Raw genomic sequence first — 14636 nt, forward strand, 5'->3', positions numbered from 1 at the left:
AGTTTTCCTCAATTCCCTTTCTTTACCTTTTCTCTCACTACCATATGGGCCCACGCTACCACGCACACCGCGTCGGCGAGATGCTCGCCCGCCAAGAGCCGCACTGCTCTCCCTGCGCCGACAAGCTCTGCTCTACATCCGCGCCGGGCGGTCGGCCACCGACGAGCTCCAAGTGATTTGGCCCGCGCGCAGCGAGCTCCGTACGTGTCAACTCGTATGGCTGCACCCATGCCGGGAGAGCTCTGTGAGTTCCGGGCGTCTAGGAGATTCGAGAGGATAGAAGGGGATGCAAAATTTTGTTGAATCACTTACATTTGGGGTCCCATGTGCGAGTAGATGAGAGAGAGATGACGTTTTTCTCAATCGGTTGCAGCAAGCATCTCCTTTTCCTTTTAATTTTGTTCTCCTATATTGATATTTTAGGGAAAAGGGATGTTCAGTCCGATAGAGTTGCTCTAGTCCCGGATCTGCGAGATGATAAACACACAAAGCTACCAGTTGAATTCTCGGTGCATCAAGCCTAGCTGCCTTTGGTCGTGTGGTGATCTTTTCTCGGGGCAGGTGCCATTTGTTTTTGTTAACCAGGATTGCAAGAATCTAGCTAATCCATCGACATATACGTAGGGGGTGTAAAAAGCTTCAGGCAATGAGCGGAAAATGATGTCATCTTCCACATCGCGACACGACCGCACCCCAGACCCACCGCCATGGCCGCACCCTTCCTGGCTAACTACGCGATCCCATCCTTCAGGAGGTTCCGCTCAGCAGCGAGGGAGTAAGGTGCTCCCCCACCTCTCAGCGACGCAAGGGTTGGGTCGCCCCGTAAGGATAGGGCTCGAGCCACGGACGGCCCTGGAGGAGGACGAAGCCGTCTTCGACTTTTTCGGCCAGCTATGGGCCATCGACTCCTCGCCGCCGCCGCCACGCAGCCCTAGGGTCGTAGCCACTGCAACCAGATTCGATCCTTCCGGACAACTTTTCTGGATCCGAAAGGATTTGCTCGAATCAAAGAAGGGTAACCCTCAGGATTGTTACCCAGCTAGTATATCTGACCAGTTTGGACATCAACCGGTGGGATTCAGCTTTGTGAAGGATATATGGGAATCACGAACAGGGAAGAAATCCTACGCCGAAGTGCTCAAGAGATCAATGGCTGAAGGAGGTCGATGGGTCTGGCAACCAAAGCCGCAATGCCCACCACTGCAGTGCCCCCTGAGGCCGCCTCCGCCAAATCAAGGTTGTTTCTCGATCAATCAGTAGGGCAGGTGGCCGGAGCAAGGATAGCACCAGGTGGCTCACCTTCTGGGAGCGCCTCGTCCTCCACCGCCACCCTGGCAGCAGCAACCTCCGCGCCAGCAACAACCACCGTAACCCTGTTGGTATTTATTAACTTGTCACTTGTTTTAGTAGTCACCTATTATATACCTACATCTCTTAGCATTACTTGTACTAGGTTGCCATCCCTAATGATGGTGCTAGAGATGCTTGTTGGTACTACTTAGTATTACTACTAACCAGTTCTTTATTATTTTGTGTGAATTGAAAGAATATAAAGATATATGAATGAAAAGGATCTGCAAGCGCACAGATAATATACCATTGTAGCACTTCACCCGAGAGTATTTCAGGTATCGTTATTTATATTTTTACCACAGGAAATGTCTAGCATGGACATGTATTGATAACTCATATTATTGATGGAGAAGTAAACCATAACCAATATTCTACTCATAACAGGGGTAAGTCATATGATAAGATATATATATGATAAGTATTGATCAATGATAAATCACTCAGAGTACTCCATTCTATGGCATTAGCATGGTCAGGTAGAATATTAGAGGAATAATTCCTAAGTCGTTCTTAATTACAAATCAAAGCATACATTGATTAGTGCAATTACAACTAGTAGTCACTGCTAAGATCATCTTCATATCTACACATAAGGGATATTACTAAGGAAGGGTAAGAACAGAGCTTATCTTCCTTCATAATCAGATCCTACGAGCTACCTACATCGGGGAGTGGACTACAAATGACTCAACAGGAGTGTCACGTCCGTGATCTACCACATGACCCGGAATATAGGGTGTATCCGTAGGTAAACAACGTATAAGCACCACACTTACACAATGTCGACCACCCACCCATGGATCCTTACAGTGAGCGCTATACGAATTCATGCATGAATATGATGATAATCCAACTATACTAAGCATATAATCAAAGTAGACGATGAATATTATAACGAAGAACATGAATAAAATGAATACTAATAATGTCATAACAATTGTAGCAAGCATATAAAAGTAATGGAGATACAAAAGAGAGGGGGTACAAAGATTGTACCAAACCACGCTCTTGACATGATCGGGAATCCAAATGAAGCCTGCTTGCCTCTCTCTAGACCTAGCCTAACTAGTTATGCCCTAGAATATGGTGGAGCTCTGAGAAAGATTAGGATTTCTATCTTCTCAAATGACTTATGCCTTAGGGGGTGCCAGGGACTTAAAGAATGACGAAGATGCAACCTATGAGGCGGTGGAGAGCCAACATTGCGACCAGGGGCCGGGCGGCCTACAGGCCCCACCTAGCAGTGCCTCGCGCCCCGCCTCGGTGGAGAGTCTCCTGGAGTCTTCTAGAGTCTTCCCAAGTTGATTATGCGTCGGAATTCCGTGATTTCTTTTGACGAATAGGCTCCCCTTGGCGATTTTCTAGATATACCCTGCAGAAAATACAGATTCACCAAAACTCATGGAATTTATTAGTTTGAACCCCTAGACCTTGGTTGGTGATCATATTTATACCCTTATACATGTTTTATTGACGGTTTATAATGGTTGTTAATTACCATCAACAAGCTCCCCCAAGCTTAACCTTTGCTAGTCCCTTAGCAAAGCTAAACTCAACATTTTGGATCAGGAATTGCTGAGAGGCTTTCACTCCTTAAAAGTACACATGTGTTCAAACAAGAATTCTTCTCTGGATTAGAATAAACCGATCTGGCTTTTAAACTTACCTATATTACCTTCAACCATAGGGCTTCTTAGCCTTCACTTGGGTCTTAAGCAATTGAAAGACATAACGATCAAGTCAAGCACTATGTCTCAAGTTCTTCGCTCAACCATTATTCCGGAGTTTTTGTAAATTTTCAAAATAAAACTCAGAGCTTCCTTTGTATGACACTCTTAAATCTCTCAATATATGTGGTATTTGTTGATCCTCACCAAGGCAATAATGCTGTTATGCCTTTCTCTTCCTACAACTAAAGCTTATAGTGGAGTTCATAGGTAGGGAGATAGCATGAAAGGGCATACTTGTAATACATATATTATAAAGTCAAACCTTGGATTCAAATAGAGTTGAGCCATACAATCAAATTAAGATGTGCATGTGTGTGTGGATGTATATAGGGTGGATATATATGGTGGCTAACCTAATTTTACTATGCTCCTTGAAAACATATCTCTTTTAAAACTTGAAAAACAACTTTGCAAGAAAACATGGGCTATCTTATTCATCTCTTCTCTTTTTTTTCAGGCGGACATTTGAGTACCCAATGTTTTAGATATCTCGGACACTTATCCATTTTTTTCAATTTCTTTTTTCTCTTTTTTTTTATGAACAACTTTTGCATAGCCTATGCTTCTTTTCTACAACAAAACTTTTGAGAGATAGCAACAAGAACTTAGAGCACTTATTTGGTGGATATCCTATAGGGCATATTTTTGGTGTTCACTTCCAATGTAGGAGTAAAATATTTTTAGATGGATCTAGATGGAATGGTATATTTTTGCGCCTACTCCCAGTGTAGGAGTAGTGCATATGTGGGTGGTGTATACGTGATCTTGATTTTGAGAGCATGATAAACCTCTCATAAGGGTCAACAAAGCTTGACTAAACTCAATGCAAAGCAAGCAGCATATATGAATGAAAGTTTTCTTAGTCTAAATATCATATATGGCTTTGGTAGGAATTCAAGCTTTATCATACAAGAAACTCATCATAAAGCAATTTTAAGTTTTTTTAAAAGATAAATCTCCGGAACTCTAGTATCACTTGAAACAAGATAAATAGCGGCTTAGACCTTATTATATTATATCCGTCAGTTAGCTAGACTTAGATCAAGCATACGCTACCCACAAGTTTCAGGTTCAGAGTAAATCCTTATATCAAAACGGCTATATCCAAAACTCGGGAGAATTAAAGGCTGAAAACTAGGTACTTGAAAGGAATTATGACATAGCAACTATTCATCATTTACATTGCAAGAGATTATCCTTAGAGTCTAATTATTTATTCAGCTCTTAAGAATCAAACTTAAAGCAAACTAAATACACCTTTTTATTTTGTTTTCAAAATTTAAGATCACACCTTAACAATATATATAACTAGCTAAGGTAAATTTTTAATTTTGTTTTAGTTTGTTATGCATCTATTATTTTAACTAACATGAAGCAAACTTAATAATAGTAAAAGAGAAAGTAATACTTAGCTAGATACATGGGGATGCTCCTCCCCCAAGCTGGGTGGTGTCGTGGTTTTTTCTTAGAGCAGTTTTGCCGGTGTATGTCCTTCTCGTCCATGGGTGGAGCGAGATGACTATAGCCGAGTGAACTTTCTCTTGGTCTTATTTATCATCCTGTAGAATACTCCAACAAAAACACCAAAACTCATGGCATAGATTAGGATAAGGGGTTAGCGGTCAGCCATCTGGAGATTAGTTATCCTTGTGGGTTTAGATAGATTTTCTAGCAGGATGTCTATCTAATATATTTTTGGATTTTTTTATTTATATAATGTAGAAAGAAAATATGCATGTAAGGTATCTCTAATTTTTATGCCACCACAGTGAATATTCCCGCAGGCTTTTACACACCATAGAATTATTCACATGGGGCTTAGGATTTTTATGATGCAATGATGGAATGCAGTTATGAAACTTTTTGTTTTTCTTTTACTAGTGCAATGCAAATATAGAAAAGTAAATATACTTAAGTGAAAAATAATTTATGCAATGCCAGAAAGGTAAATATGGATAACTACCAATATTACCTTACGACGAGGGTTCGGATTTTTTAAATCCTCCAGACAGGACTTGACTGGAGATAGTCCTTTATTCTTTGGGTGCCTCATCCGGTCTCAGCAATGGAGACCCAGATGGCTGCACATCTTATGATGGTAACTTTGATAGTGATGTCACCTTCTCTTTTCATACCTGCTTAGTCTGTGGGCTTGACTTAGGCGGAGTAGGTTCATCTTTCACAGGCTCTTCAGGTTCTTCATCTCCTTCCTATTCATTCCATAGGGGTTGGTTCCTTTGACGTCGGAACGATTGTCGTCTCCTACTGGAGCGGTTCTTCTTCGGCTGTTCATAAGTGGTATAACTATTAAAATAACAACGTACCTTTTCTCCAGGAAACTGGAAGTGGACTTGTCCAGATCCGACGTAGATGATCGCATTGGTAGTGTTGAGGAACGGCCTTTCAAGGATGATGGGTGTTTCGTCTTCTTCTTCTCCCATGTCCAGAACCGTAAAGTCGGTGGGGGCATAATGATCTTGAATCTTGACCATAACATCCTTTGATATTCTCTCAAGAAATCATATCGATTGTTCCGCCATCTGTAACTACATATATGTAGGGAATAAAGGTTTGTTATCAAATAAATATTCATATTTTACCTTGGACATTATGTTGACGCCTGATCCAATGTCAGAGAAGGTCTTGAGGAAGATTCTTTGTCCAATGGTACACTCGATCGTGGGTACGCCTGGACCATCCTTCTTAGCAAGGAATAGTAAAGCGAGGAGGTGGTCGTACTCTGATCGGATTGTGTTGATCATGTTGACTGTTTCTTCTTGTGGCTGACTGGTCTTGTTCTTCCTCCTTCTCCGGTTCTTCTTCTTCTTGGTCACTGTTGTCTCTTCGGGCAGGTATGCCTTTTAAGGATGACTAGGAGATTACAAGATGCGATTCTTGAATGAGAACTTTTTATCCTTGATTGTGAAGCAGATCTTGGCACTGTCCGCGTAGATGAAGGCCTTCACGGTGCTCAGGAAAGGACGGCCCAAGATGATGGGTGCCCTTTTATCTCCAGCTGTTTCTAGAACCACAAAGTCTGCGGGAACATATGATTGTCCCACTCGGATAATGACATCTTTAAGAACTCCCTTGGGGTAGCAGAGTGACTGATCTGTAAGCTGCAAACGTATATTTGTGTACAACAAAGGATCTCCTAAAATTTTCTCATAGATTACCTTAGGTATGATGTCGACACTAGCTCCGAAGTCACAGACAGCTTCTTGGAAAATATGACGTCCAATGGAGATAGGGATGATAGGTCTCCTAGGGCCACCTTTCTTGTCGGGTAGTGAATAATCTATCCACCTTCCCGTTGATGGCTCCGTGTAGTAGTAAGCTGCATTGTGAATATCGACAATATTTATAGTTTCTAGATCTTCCGGCTACCCCAAAATCTTACCTTTGTTGGACGGAGGAATAGCAGCTTAATGGAAGAAGCAAAACTATCCATTCTATTATTTATGTTCTCTAGAATCTTATCATTGGTAGCTACCTTTCTAGATAATACATCCATAAGTTTGGATTGGCCAGTAATTAATTCTCTCAAAGGTGGTTGATTGAAATTATTATAATTGTTACCTTGATAGTTACCTTGGTAGTTTGGCCTCTGTTGCTGGTTCCATCCTTGATTCTGTTGAGGACGAAAGTAGTTATTGTTGACAAAGTTCACGTCCTCATGGGTTTCAGGACAGTTGTTCCCTGAATGTCCAGTGTTGCCACATTCTTTGCTTGTCATGCGGGAATCATGAATATGCATGACTTCTTGCTTCTCATTGATTCAGTCTTCGAGCTTTTTCATCCACAGGTCCATCTTGGCAGACAGCATGTCTACCTCCTTGAGTTGATGCAGACCTCCACCTCTCTAAAAGTCAAGATGCTCATAAGATTTCTTTGAAGGAGGGTACTAGGAATATTGGGTGTTCTTGGGCTCAAGTAGTGACTAAAGGCCTTGAGGCCCGAGATATATTAAACTGTTCTGATGATAGGAGCAACCTGTAACATTAGAGGCCTCAATAAAAGAGACAAATTGTAATGCATTACAGATTTTTATTAATGATAATAAACTAGACTTTGTTAGTTTTCAGGAAACAAAAAAAGGTCTTTTGAGGACTCATTCTTGAATTATGCTAATAAAGATTTTCTCTAGAATTCCCTCCCTGCTAGTGGTACATCGGGTGGCATTTTGGTAGGTGTGAACTCTAGGAAAATGGAGGCTTTAGCCTGGCAGTCAACTAAGTTTTGCTTGTCGGTGATGATTAAAAACTGTGAGGATAAAATGGTTTGGAGATTTATTAGTGTATATGGTTCTCCTTATGAAGAGGGGAAATCAGACTTTATCCAGGAACTGAACTCTTTGTTGGAGAATTGGGATGGACCTACCCTTATAGGTGGGGACTTCAACTTGGTAGCTGACAAAAATGAAAAAAATAATGGTTTGGTTAACCAAAAATGGGTATATCTTTTTAATGAATGGATTCACAATTTTGGGCTATTGGAGTTAAAAAATTCATCTAGATCATATACCTGGACCAATAACCAAGACCAGCCTATTATGGCAGCCTTAGATAAACTGATGTGTAACACTAAGTTTGAGCAGAATTTCCCGTTGGCCTTTGTGACCGCTAAGTCTAGGGCTGGTAGTTACTATGTCCCTCTTATCTTAAATTTTGGCCTGCAGGAAGCTAAGAAACCTAGTCTGTTTAGGTTTGAAAAATGGTGGCTTGAGCAACCAGATTTCAAACAATTAGTTGCAAAAATTTGGAGTACTAGCTGTGCTTTTGATAATGCTATAGATATCTGGCAATTCAAAGTGAGGCTACTTAGAAAGAAGTTGAAGGGCTGGGCTAGAAACATTAATGCAGATATCAAAAGGAAAAAAGTTGAACTCCTTAAGGAGTTTGACATCTTGGACAAGAAATATGAATCTAGGCTCCTCTTAACATGGGAAAAACAGAAGATGGGTGCTATTGTTTGTGATCTTGAGAAAATCTGGAGTTTAGAGGAGATGAAGGCAAGGCAAAGATCAAGATATAGAAATGTTAAGGAAGGTGATAGAAATACTGCCTATTTCCAGGCTATTTCTAACCAAAGAGCTAGGAAAAAAAGGATCCCTGCCCTTGAAAGCCCTGATGACATTCTAGAAGATACCAAGGACATGCTTAGCCATGCAGTAGATTTTTATAAAAACTTGTTTGGAGCTGAGGAAGAATTGAGAGTACATTTGGGAGAGAATTTCTGGGAATAGGAAGATAAGGTCACCACTTCTGAGAATGAGCTTTTAGAAGCTTCATTTACTGAAGATGAGATCAAGGCCGCTATCTTTGACTCTTATGCTGAGGGAGCTCCTGGGCCTGATGGGTTCTCTTTCCTCTTCTACCAAGCATTTTGAGAGATAATAAAAACAGATTTTATGAACCTGGTAAAGGATTTTGAATCTGGCCAGTTAAACTTAGATAGACTCAATTACGCCATCATTACCTTGATCCCAAAAGAGGCTGAGGCTAAGCATCTTAAAAAGTTTAGACCCATCAGCCTCATCAACTGTAGTTTTAAGGTATTTGCTAAAGCCCTCAATAACAGACTGATTAAGATAGCTGACAGACTTATCCGTTCAAATCAAACAACATTTATTAAGGGGAGATTTATCTTGGAAAGCGTAGTAGCAGCCCATGAGATCATTCATGATATTCATAGGTGTAATGAAAGTGGGATCATTTTGAAACTGGACTATGAGAAGGCCTATGATAGGGTTAGTTGGGGTTTTATTGAGGAGATGATTATTTCTAGAGGCTTTGGAGCCAAGTGGAAAAACTGGATGAGGAAGGTTATACAGGGTGGTTCAATTTGCATTAGAATAAATGATGAAAATATTGTTTATTTTAAACCTGGGAAAGGGCCCCATCATGTTCAACTTGGTTGCTGATATTTTTACAAGAATGCTTATGAAAGCAGCTAGATCTAATCTGGTTTTTGGGTTATTGCCAAGGGCTGTTGAAGGAGGTGTGCTCAGTCTGCAGTATGCAGATGACACCATCCTCTTCCTAGAGAATGACTTAGAAAAAGCTAATAATCTCAAGTGGCTCTTAATCTGCTATGAGAAAATGACTGGTATGAAAATAAACTATGACAAAAGTGATCTGTTGACTGTTGGCATTGAGGAGGAAAGAGTGAATGAGTTAGCCAAAAATTTCTGCCGTAAAAAAGGTGATTTTCCTATCAAATATCTGGCTGTACCCCTGCATTTCACAAAGTTAAGAAAGGAAGATCTCCAGCCTATGATTGACAAGATCATCAAAAGAATAGCCAGTTGGAAGGGTAGACTCTTATCCTATGCTGGTCGGTTAACTCTGTTAAAAGCATGTTTAGTTAGTATCCCTATCTACCTCATGTCTTTTATTAAGTTTCCAAGATGGGCTATTGATATGATTAATTCCCATATGGGTAGATTTTTGTGGAACAACAATGAAGATCATCATAAATATCACTTTGCACATTGGTAGTTAGTTGCCCAACAGAAGGAGCTGGGTGGGCTAGGAATTCTAGATCTGAGAAATCTTAACCTTTCATTGTTAAGTTCTTGGATTTTTAGATATGGGCTGAATGATAGTGCCATTTGGCATAAGATCACTGATTATAAGTATAAAACTGATAGACCTAATATCTGCTGCTCACTGGGGAACCAGGTATCCCCTTTCTGGAAAGGGGTAACCTGGGCTCTACAAGCAGAAAAATGGGGATTATTTGGAGATGGTAAAAAGATAAGGTTTTGGGAGGACCATTGGTTTGGTAACTCTAGCTTAGCAACCCAGTTTTGGCCCTTGTATGTTATATGCAATCAACAAGGTAGGACAATTAGTCAAGTCTGGGATGGAGAAACATTGATGCTCTCTTTTTCCAGAACTGTGTCTGAAAACCTTATGAACCTCTGGTTTGAACTGGTGGGTATCATGGAGGAGATCAGTCTCAATGATGAGCCTGATCAAATCATTTGGAGTTTTAGTTCTACAAGAAAATTTTCAGTTCAGTCTCTTTATGTAGTTATTAATAACCATGGTGTGAAACCAGTTTTTGTCCATGCTGTTTGGAAATTAAAGATACCTCCAAGAGTCCAAATCTTCCTATGGCTTTTATCTAAGAATAAATTGCTCACAAGGGATAACCTGGCTAAGAGGAGAAATGTAGATGACAAAACTTGTGTTTTCTGTTCTGAACCAGAATCAATTTATCACCTGTTCTTTGAATGTCGTGTAGTGAAGAGGCTTTGGTGTGAGCTCTCTGAGTGTCTGAGCTTGAATGGTGAATAGTCATATGAAGCGGTTGCTTCCTTATGGTTGTATAATAAGAAACATTTGTTAACAAATGTGATTTTTGCGGCTGCCTTGTGGTGCCTTTGGAAATTGCGTAACAAGATCTGTTTTCACGGGGAGATTTGGACAGGTCTGAAGGTGCTGATGCTGTGGATTTCCAAGACACTAAGAAGATGGAGACCAACGTTTACTGGAGCAACATAGGAGGAGCTGATGTTGGCGACCCAGAAGATGGAACTAAAAGCGGCACAGCCTCCTGGAATATGCTGGCATCAATCAAGTCTACCACCATCGGAATCTCAGCCTTCGGAGTTGGTCTGCAATGCTATGATTCAGCCGAGTTCTAGTTCTTTTCTGCTTGAAAACTCGATGAACATGTAAACGCTTAGTCGTTTTCTGCTTTGGCGGGCGCGCAGGTACGCAAGTGCTGTAAACGCTTTCGATACGCTTTATGTTCATTAAAGCGGAGGAAACCTCTTTTCTTAAAAAAAAAAATCCATCGACATCGGCAGAACGAAGCTGGCCTACTTTTCATAGCAGATACTGACGTCGCGGTCTCGGTCTGAACAATTTTTTTTCCTTGGTTGAAACGAATTAGCTTTGAACGTAGCTGTTGAATTCAAACTCATATGATTAGGTGTGCCTCGACTTTTCTTACTAGCTTCGTAGCATGCAGCTAGCATATGTAGCCATGCATAAGTATTTTTTTTAAAAAAAGAAATAGAATGACACAAGCAAGCACTAGCTAAATATAAGTGCACTTGTACTTGTCCTTGCATGATGCATGAGTTCCCTCTGATGAAGTAAGTGAGAGCGAGTATGTGTTATGGTGTGATTTATGAAAACATAATCACGCATGTACACCGGAAACCGGCACTTTGCCGAGTGCCGGAAGCTTTGCCGAGTGCTAAAAATCGGGCACTCGGCAAAGACGGGTTTTGCCGAGTGCCATTTTTCGGCACTCGGCAAAATGCGTCTTTGCCGAGTGTTTTTTTTGGCACTCGGCAAAGATGTATTTTGCCGAGTGCCATTTTTCGGTACTCGGCAAAATGCGTCTTTGCCGAGTGCCTTTTTTCGGCACTCGGCAAAGATGTATTTTGCCGAGTGCCATTTTTGGCACTCGGCAAAATGCGTCTTTGCCGAGTGCCTTTTTTTGGCACTCGGCAAAGAGGCATTTTGCCGTGTGCAATTTTTTTGCCCTCGACAAATTATTTTTTCAAAGCAATTTTTGAGGCCCTAAATGAATTTAAATGAAAAACTTTTCAACTACAAAGTTGTATAACTTCTCAAGATCTACAAAGTTTATTTTGGTCATTTTTTCATTAGACAAAGCGACAATAACGTTGTTCATAAAATCTACATCTCTCATATCTCTCGTATTAGTTTCATGAAAGTAGAAGACAGATATATAAGATTTGTGAACAATGTTACTACCACTACGTCGGATGAACAAATGACCAAAATAAACTTTGTAGATCTTGATAAGTTATGAAATTTTATAGTTGGCAACATTTTGATTTGAAATCATCTTGTCATGCAAAAACGACGTTTGAATTTGAAAATTTTAAAATTTGAATTTTTCAAACGACCTTGGATGGAAAAACTTCCTAAATGAAAATTGTAGATCTCCAAAAGTTATGAAACTATGTAGTTGACAACTTTTTGATTTGAAATCATCTTATCATGCAAAACTACGTTTGAATCTCTTAAATTTAAAATTCAAAATTTTCAAACGACCTCGGATGGAAAAACTTACTAAATGAAAATTGTAGATCTCAAAAAGTTATGAAACTTTGTAGTTGACCACTTTTTGATTTGAATTCATTTAGGGCCTCAAACAAGCAATTTACTCTCAGTTTGCCGAGTGCCTTTTTTCTGGCACTCGGCAAAGCCGTATTTTGCCGAGTACCTATGTTTTGGCACTCGGCAAAGAGGCATTTTGCCGTGTGCATTTTTTTGGCCCTCGGCAAATCAGTTTTTCGAATCAATTTTTGAGGCCCTAAATGAATTCAAATGAAAAACTTTTCAACTACAAAGTTGTATAACTTCTCAAGATCTACAAAGTTTATTTTGGTCATTTCTTCATTTAACAAAGCGACAATAACGTTGTTCATAAAATATACATCTCTCATATCTCTCATATTAGTTTCATGAAAGTAGAATAGATATATATGATTTGTGAACAATGTTACTACCACTATGTCGGATGAACAAATGACCAAAATAAACTTTGTAGATCTTGAGAAGTTATGAAATTTTGTAGTTGGCAACATTTTGATTTGAAATCATTTTGTCATGCAAAAACGACGTTTGAATTTGAAAATTTTAAAATTTGAATTTTTCAAAAGACATCGGATGGAAAAACTTCCTAAATAAAAATTGTAGATCTCCAAAAGTTATGAAACATTGTAGTTGGCAACTTTTTGATTTGAAAACATCTTGTCATGCAAAACTGCGTTTGAATTTCAAAATTTTAAAATTCAAATTTTGTAAACGACCTCGGATGGAAAAACTTCCTAAACTAAAAGTGTAGATCTCGAAAAGTTATGAAACTTTGTAGTTTACAACTTTTTTATTTGAATTCGTTTAGGGCCTCAAACATGCAATTTACACTCGGTTTAGTATAATATTTTAGGAACTAAAACGGAATCCGGACATAAGTGAGAGTGTGGTGTAGTGGTAGAGGAGGTACGTGCACAGCGGGAGGTCTCGGGTTCGAATCGCGTCGGCCGCATAGCCATGAAATTCACGCGAAAAATGTCGGAGAAGGGTGGGCGCTGGCCGGTGGAGGCCTCCATCGATAAAAAAAAATTCCATTTTTTTGGTAAAAATGTACATTTTTTCGGGTTTTTTTCGGTTTCAACTTTGCCGAGTGTCGGCACTCGACAAAGGCTTTGCCGAGTGTCGATTTTTGGCACTCGGCAAAGAAATTTTTGCCGACAAAATCTTTGCCGAGAGACCTTTGCCGAGTGCGGCACTCGGCAAAGCCTTTGCCGAGTGCTTGGCTGGCTTTGCCGAGTGCCCCCAGCACTCGGCAAAGAGAGCGTCTGCCGTAGTGACACAACCGTCAGCTTCAAATGGCCTGTATTGCAAATTTCCTAAAAAAACAAATCAGAACCGACAGCAGAAATCGGTTTGATCGTCAGTCGATGGTGGTGAAAATATGTTAGCGCTCGATCGTCTTTTTTTTTTTTGACATAAGATCGGCTCATTTCTAAAACCGACGGTCCAAACTACATTTGTACTGTCAGCGAAAATAAGAACTAACGGTATAATTAGAATTTGTACTGTCAGCTACTGAGCTATATCGACCAGGCAATAGTACATAAAGGCTTTAGCCTACAATTTATAATACAGTCTTTTACCTGTAACTGATGGTAGAAATAACTTTTTTTTTTCAAGAACGTGCATAGCACGTGTTTCGTTAAGAAGAAGTTAGGGGGTTTACATGCCCAACATCACAACACGGCGAGGTGCCACGAGCGATGGGGTTGAACACAAACACGAGGCACCGCTAGGTGGTGGAACGTACACTGTTGTAACTAACAAAAAAAAAAACCTAAATGTGCGACCGAAGAGCTTGCGACGTTGAGCAAACCCGAGCTCAAGACGCCTGCGTCGGCGCCCGCTTCCTGCGAGCACCAGGTATGAGGAAGAGCTCCCGCATTACCGCGCGCTAATTGGACGACGACAATGGCTCTTTGAACGTCTCCCGGAACCGAGTAACGGTAGAAATAACTTATGCCATCCCAAAGCAAAAACTAACATAAATATCTTGAAATGCCTACCATGTCATGTACGCATATTTGAAATAAACAGTTAAGCAATCTCAGTCGATGCTTGAGTCTTGCTTGTTAGTTTGGGCTTATTAATAAATAATTAGGCAGCAATAATGACAAATTCCATGCCCAGTCCAGCAATTCTATTATTGACTAGTGACCTTATCGGTAACGTGCTTGACATAATGACATGCCTATAGCGCTCTAGCTCGAACCAGATCAAGGTTACCAGCGTTGACTAGCTAGAGTTTTCTTTACACTAGGAGTATGTAGTTGCTATAGCAATACCTGTTCGTTCTCTACTTGTGTAGATATCTATTACTCCCTCCGTTCTAAATTATAAGTCGCTTTGACTTTTTTTTATATCCATTTTATTATTTATGTAGATATAATAATATATCTAAATACATAGTAAAATAGATGAAACAAAAAATTCAAAGCGGCTTATAATTTGGAATAGATGGAGT

At 40.1% G+C, this 14636-nt stretch overlaps 1 protein-coding gene across 1 annotated transcript; it reads left to right on the top strand.

The window, feature by feature from the left end:
- Positions 1-1190: 1190 nt before the first annotated feature.
- On the top strand, positions 1191-8472 carry LOC136492200 (uncharacterized). The gene is made up of 3 exons (XM_066488301.1): positions 1191-1379; positions 7762-8253; positions 8329-8472. The coding sequence occupies exons 1-3, from the start codon at positions 1191-1193 to the stop codon at positions 8470-8472; spliced, it is 825 nt and encodes a 274-aa protein (XP_066344398.1).
- Positions 8473-14636: the final 6164 nt, after the last annotated feature.

This window comes from Miscanthus floridulus, chromosome 11, assembly GCF_019320115.1.
Source record: "Miscanthus floridulus cultivar M001 chromosome 11, ASM1932011v1, whole genome shotgun sequence".
Taxonomy (NCBI): Eukaryota; Viridiplantae; Streptophyta; class Magnoliopsida; order Poales; family Poaceae; genus Miscanthus; species Miscanthus floridulus.

What these genes read in the sequence shown, in the direction of transcription:
- LOC136492200 (XM_066488301.1), top strand. Translation starts at nt 1,191, where the DNA reads ATGCCCACCACTGCAGTGCCCCCTGAGGCCGCCTCCGCCAAATCAAGG. An exon ending in CAACCACCGTAACCCTGTTG is followed by an intron (nt 1,380 to 7,761) that starts GTATTTATTAAC and finishes TTTGGCCTGCAG; the next exon opens with GAAGCTAAGAAACCTAGTCT. An exon ending in AGGACATGCTTAGCCATGCA is followed by an intron (nt 8,254 to 8,328) that starts GTAGATTTTTAT and finishes TTCTGGGAATAG; the next exon opens with GAAGATAAGGTCACCACTTC.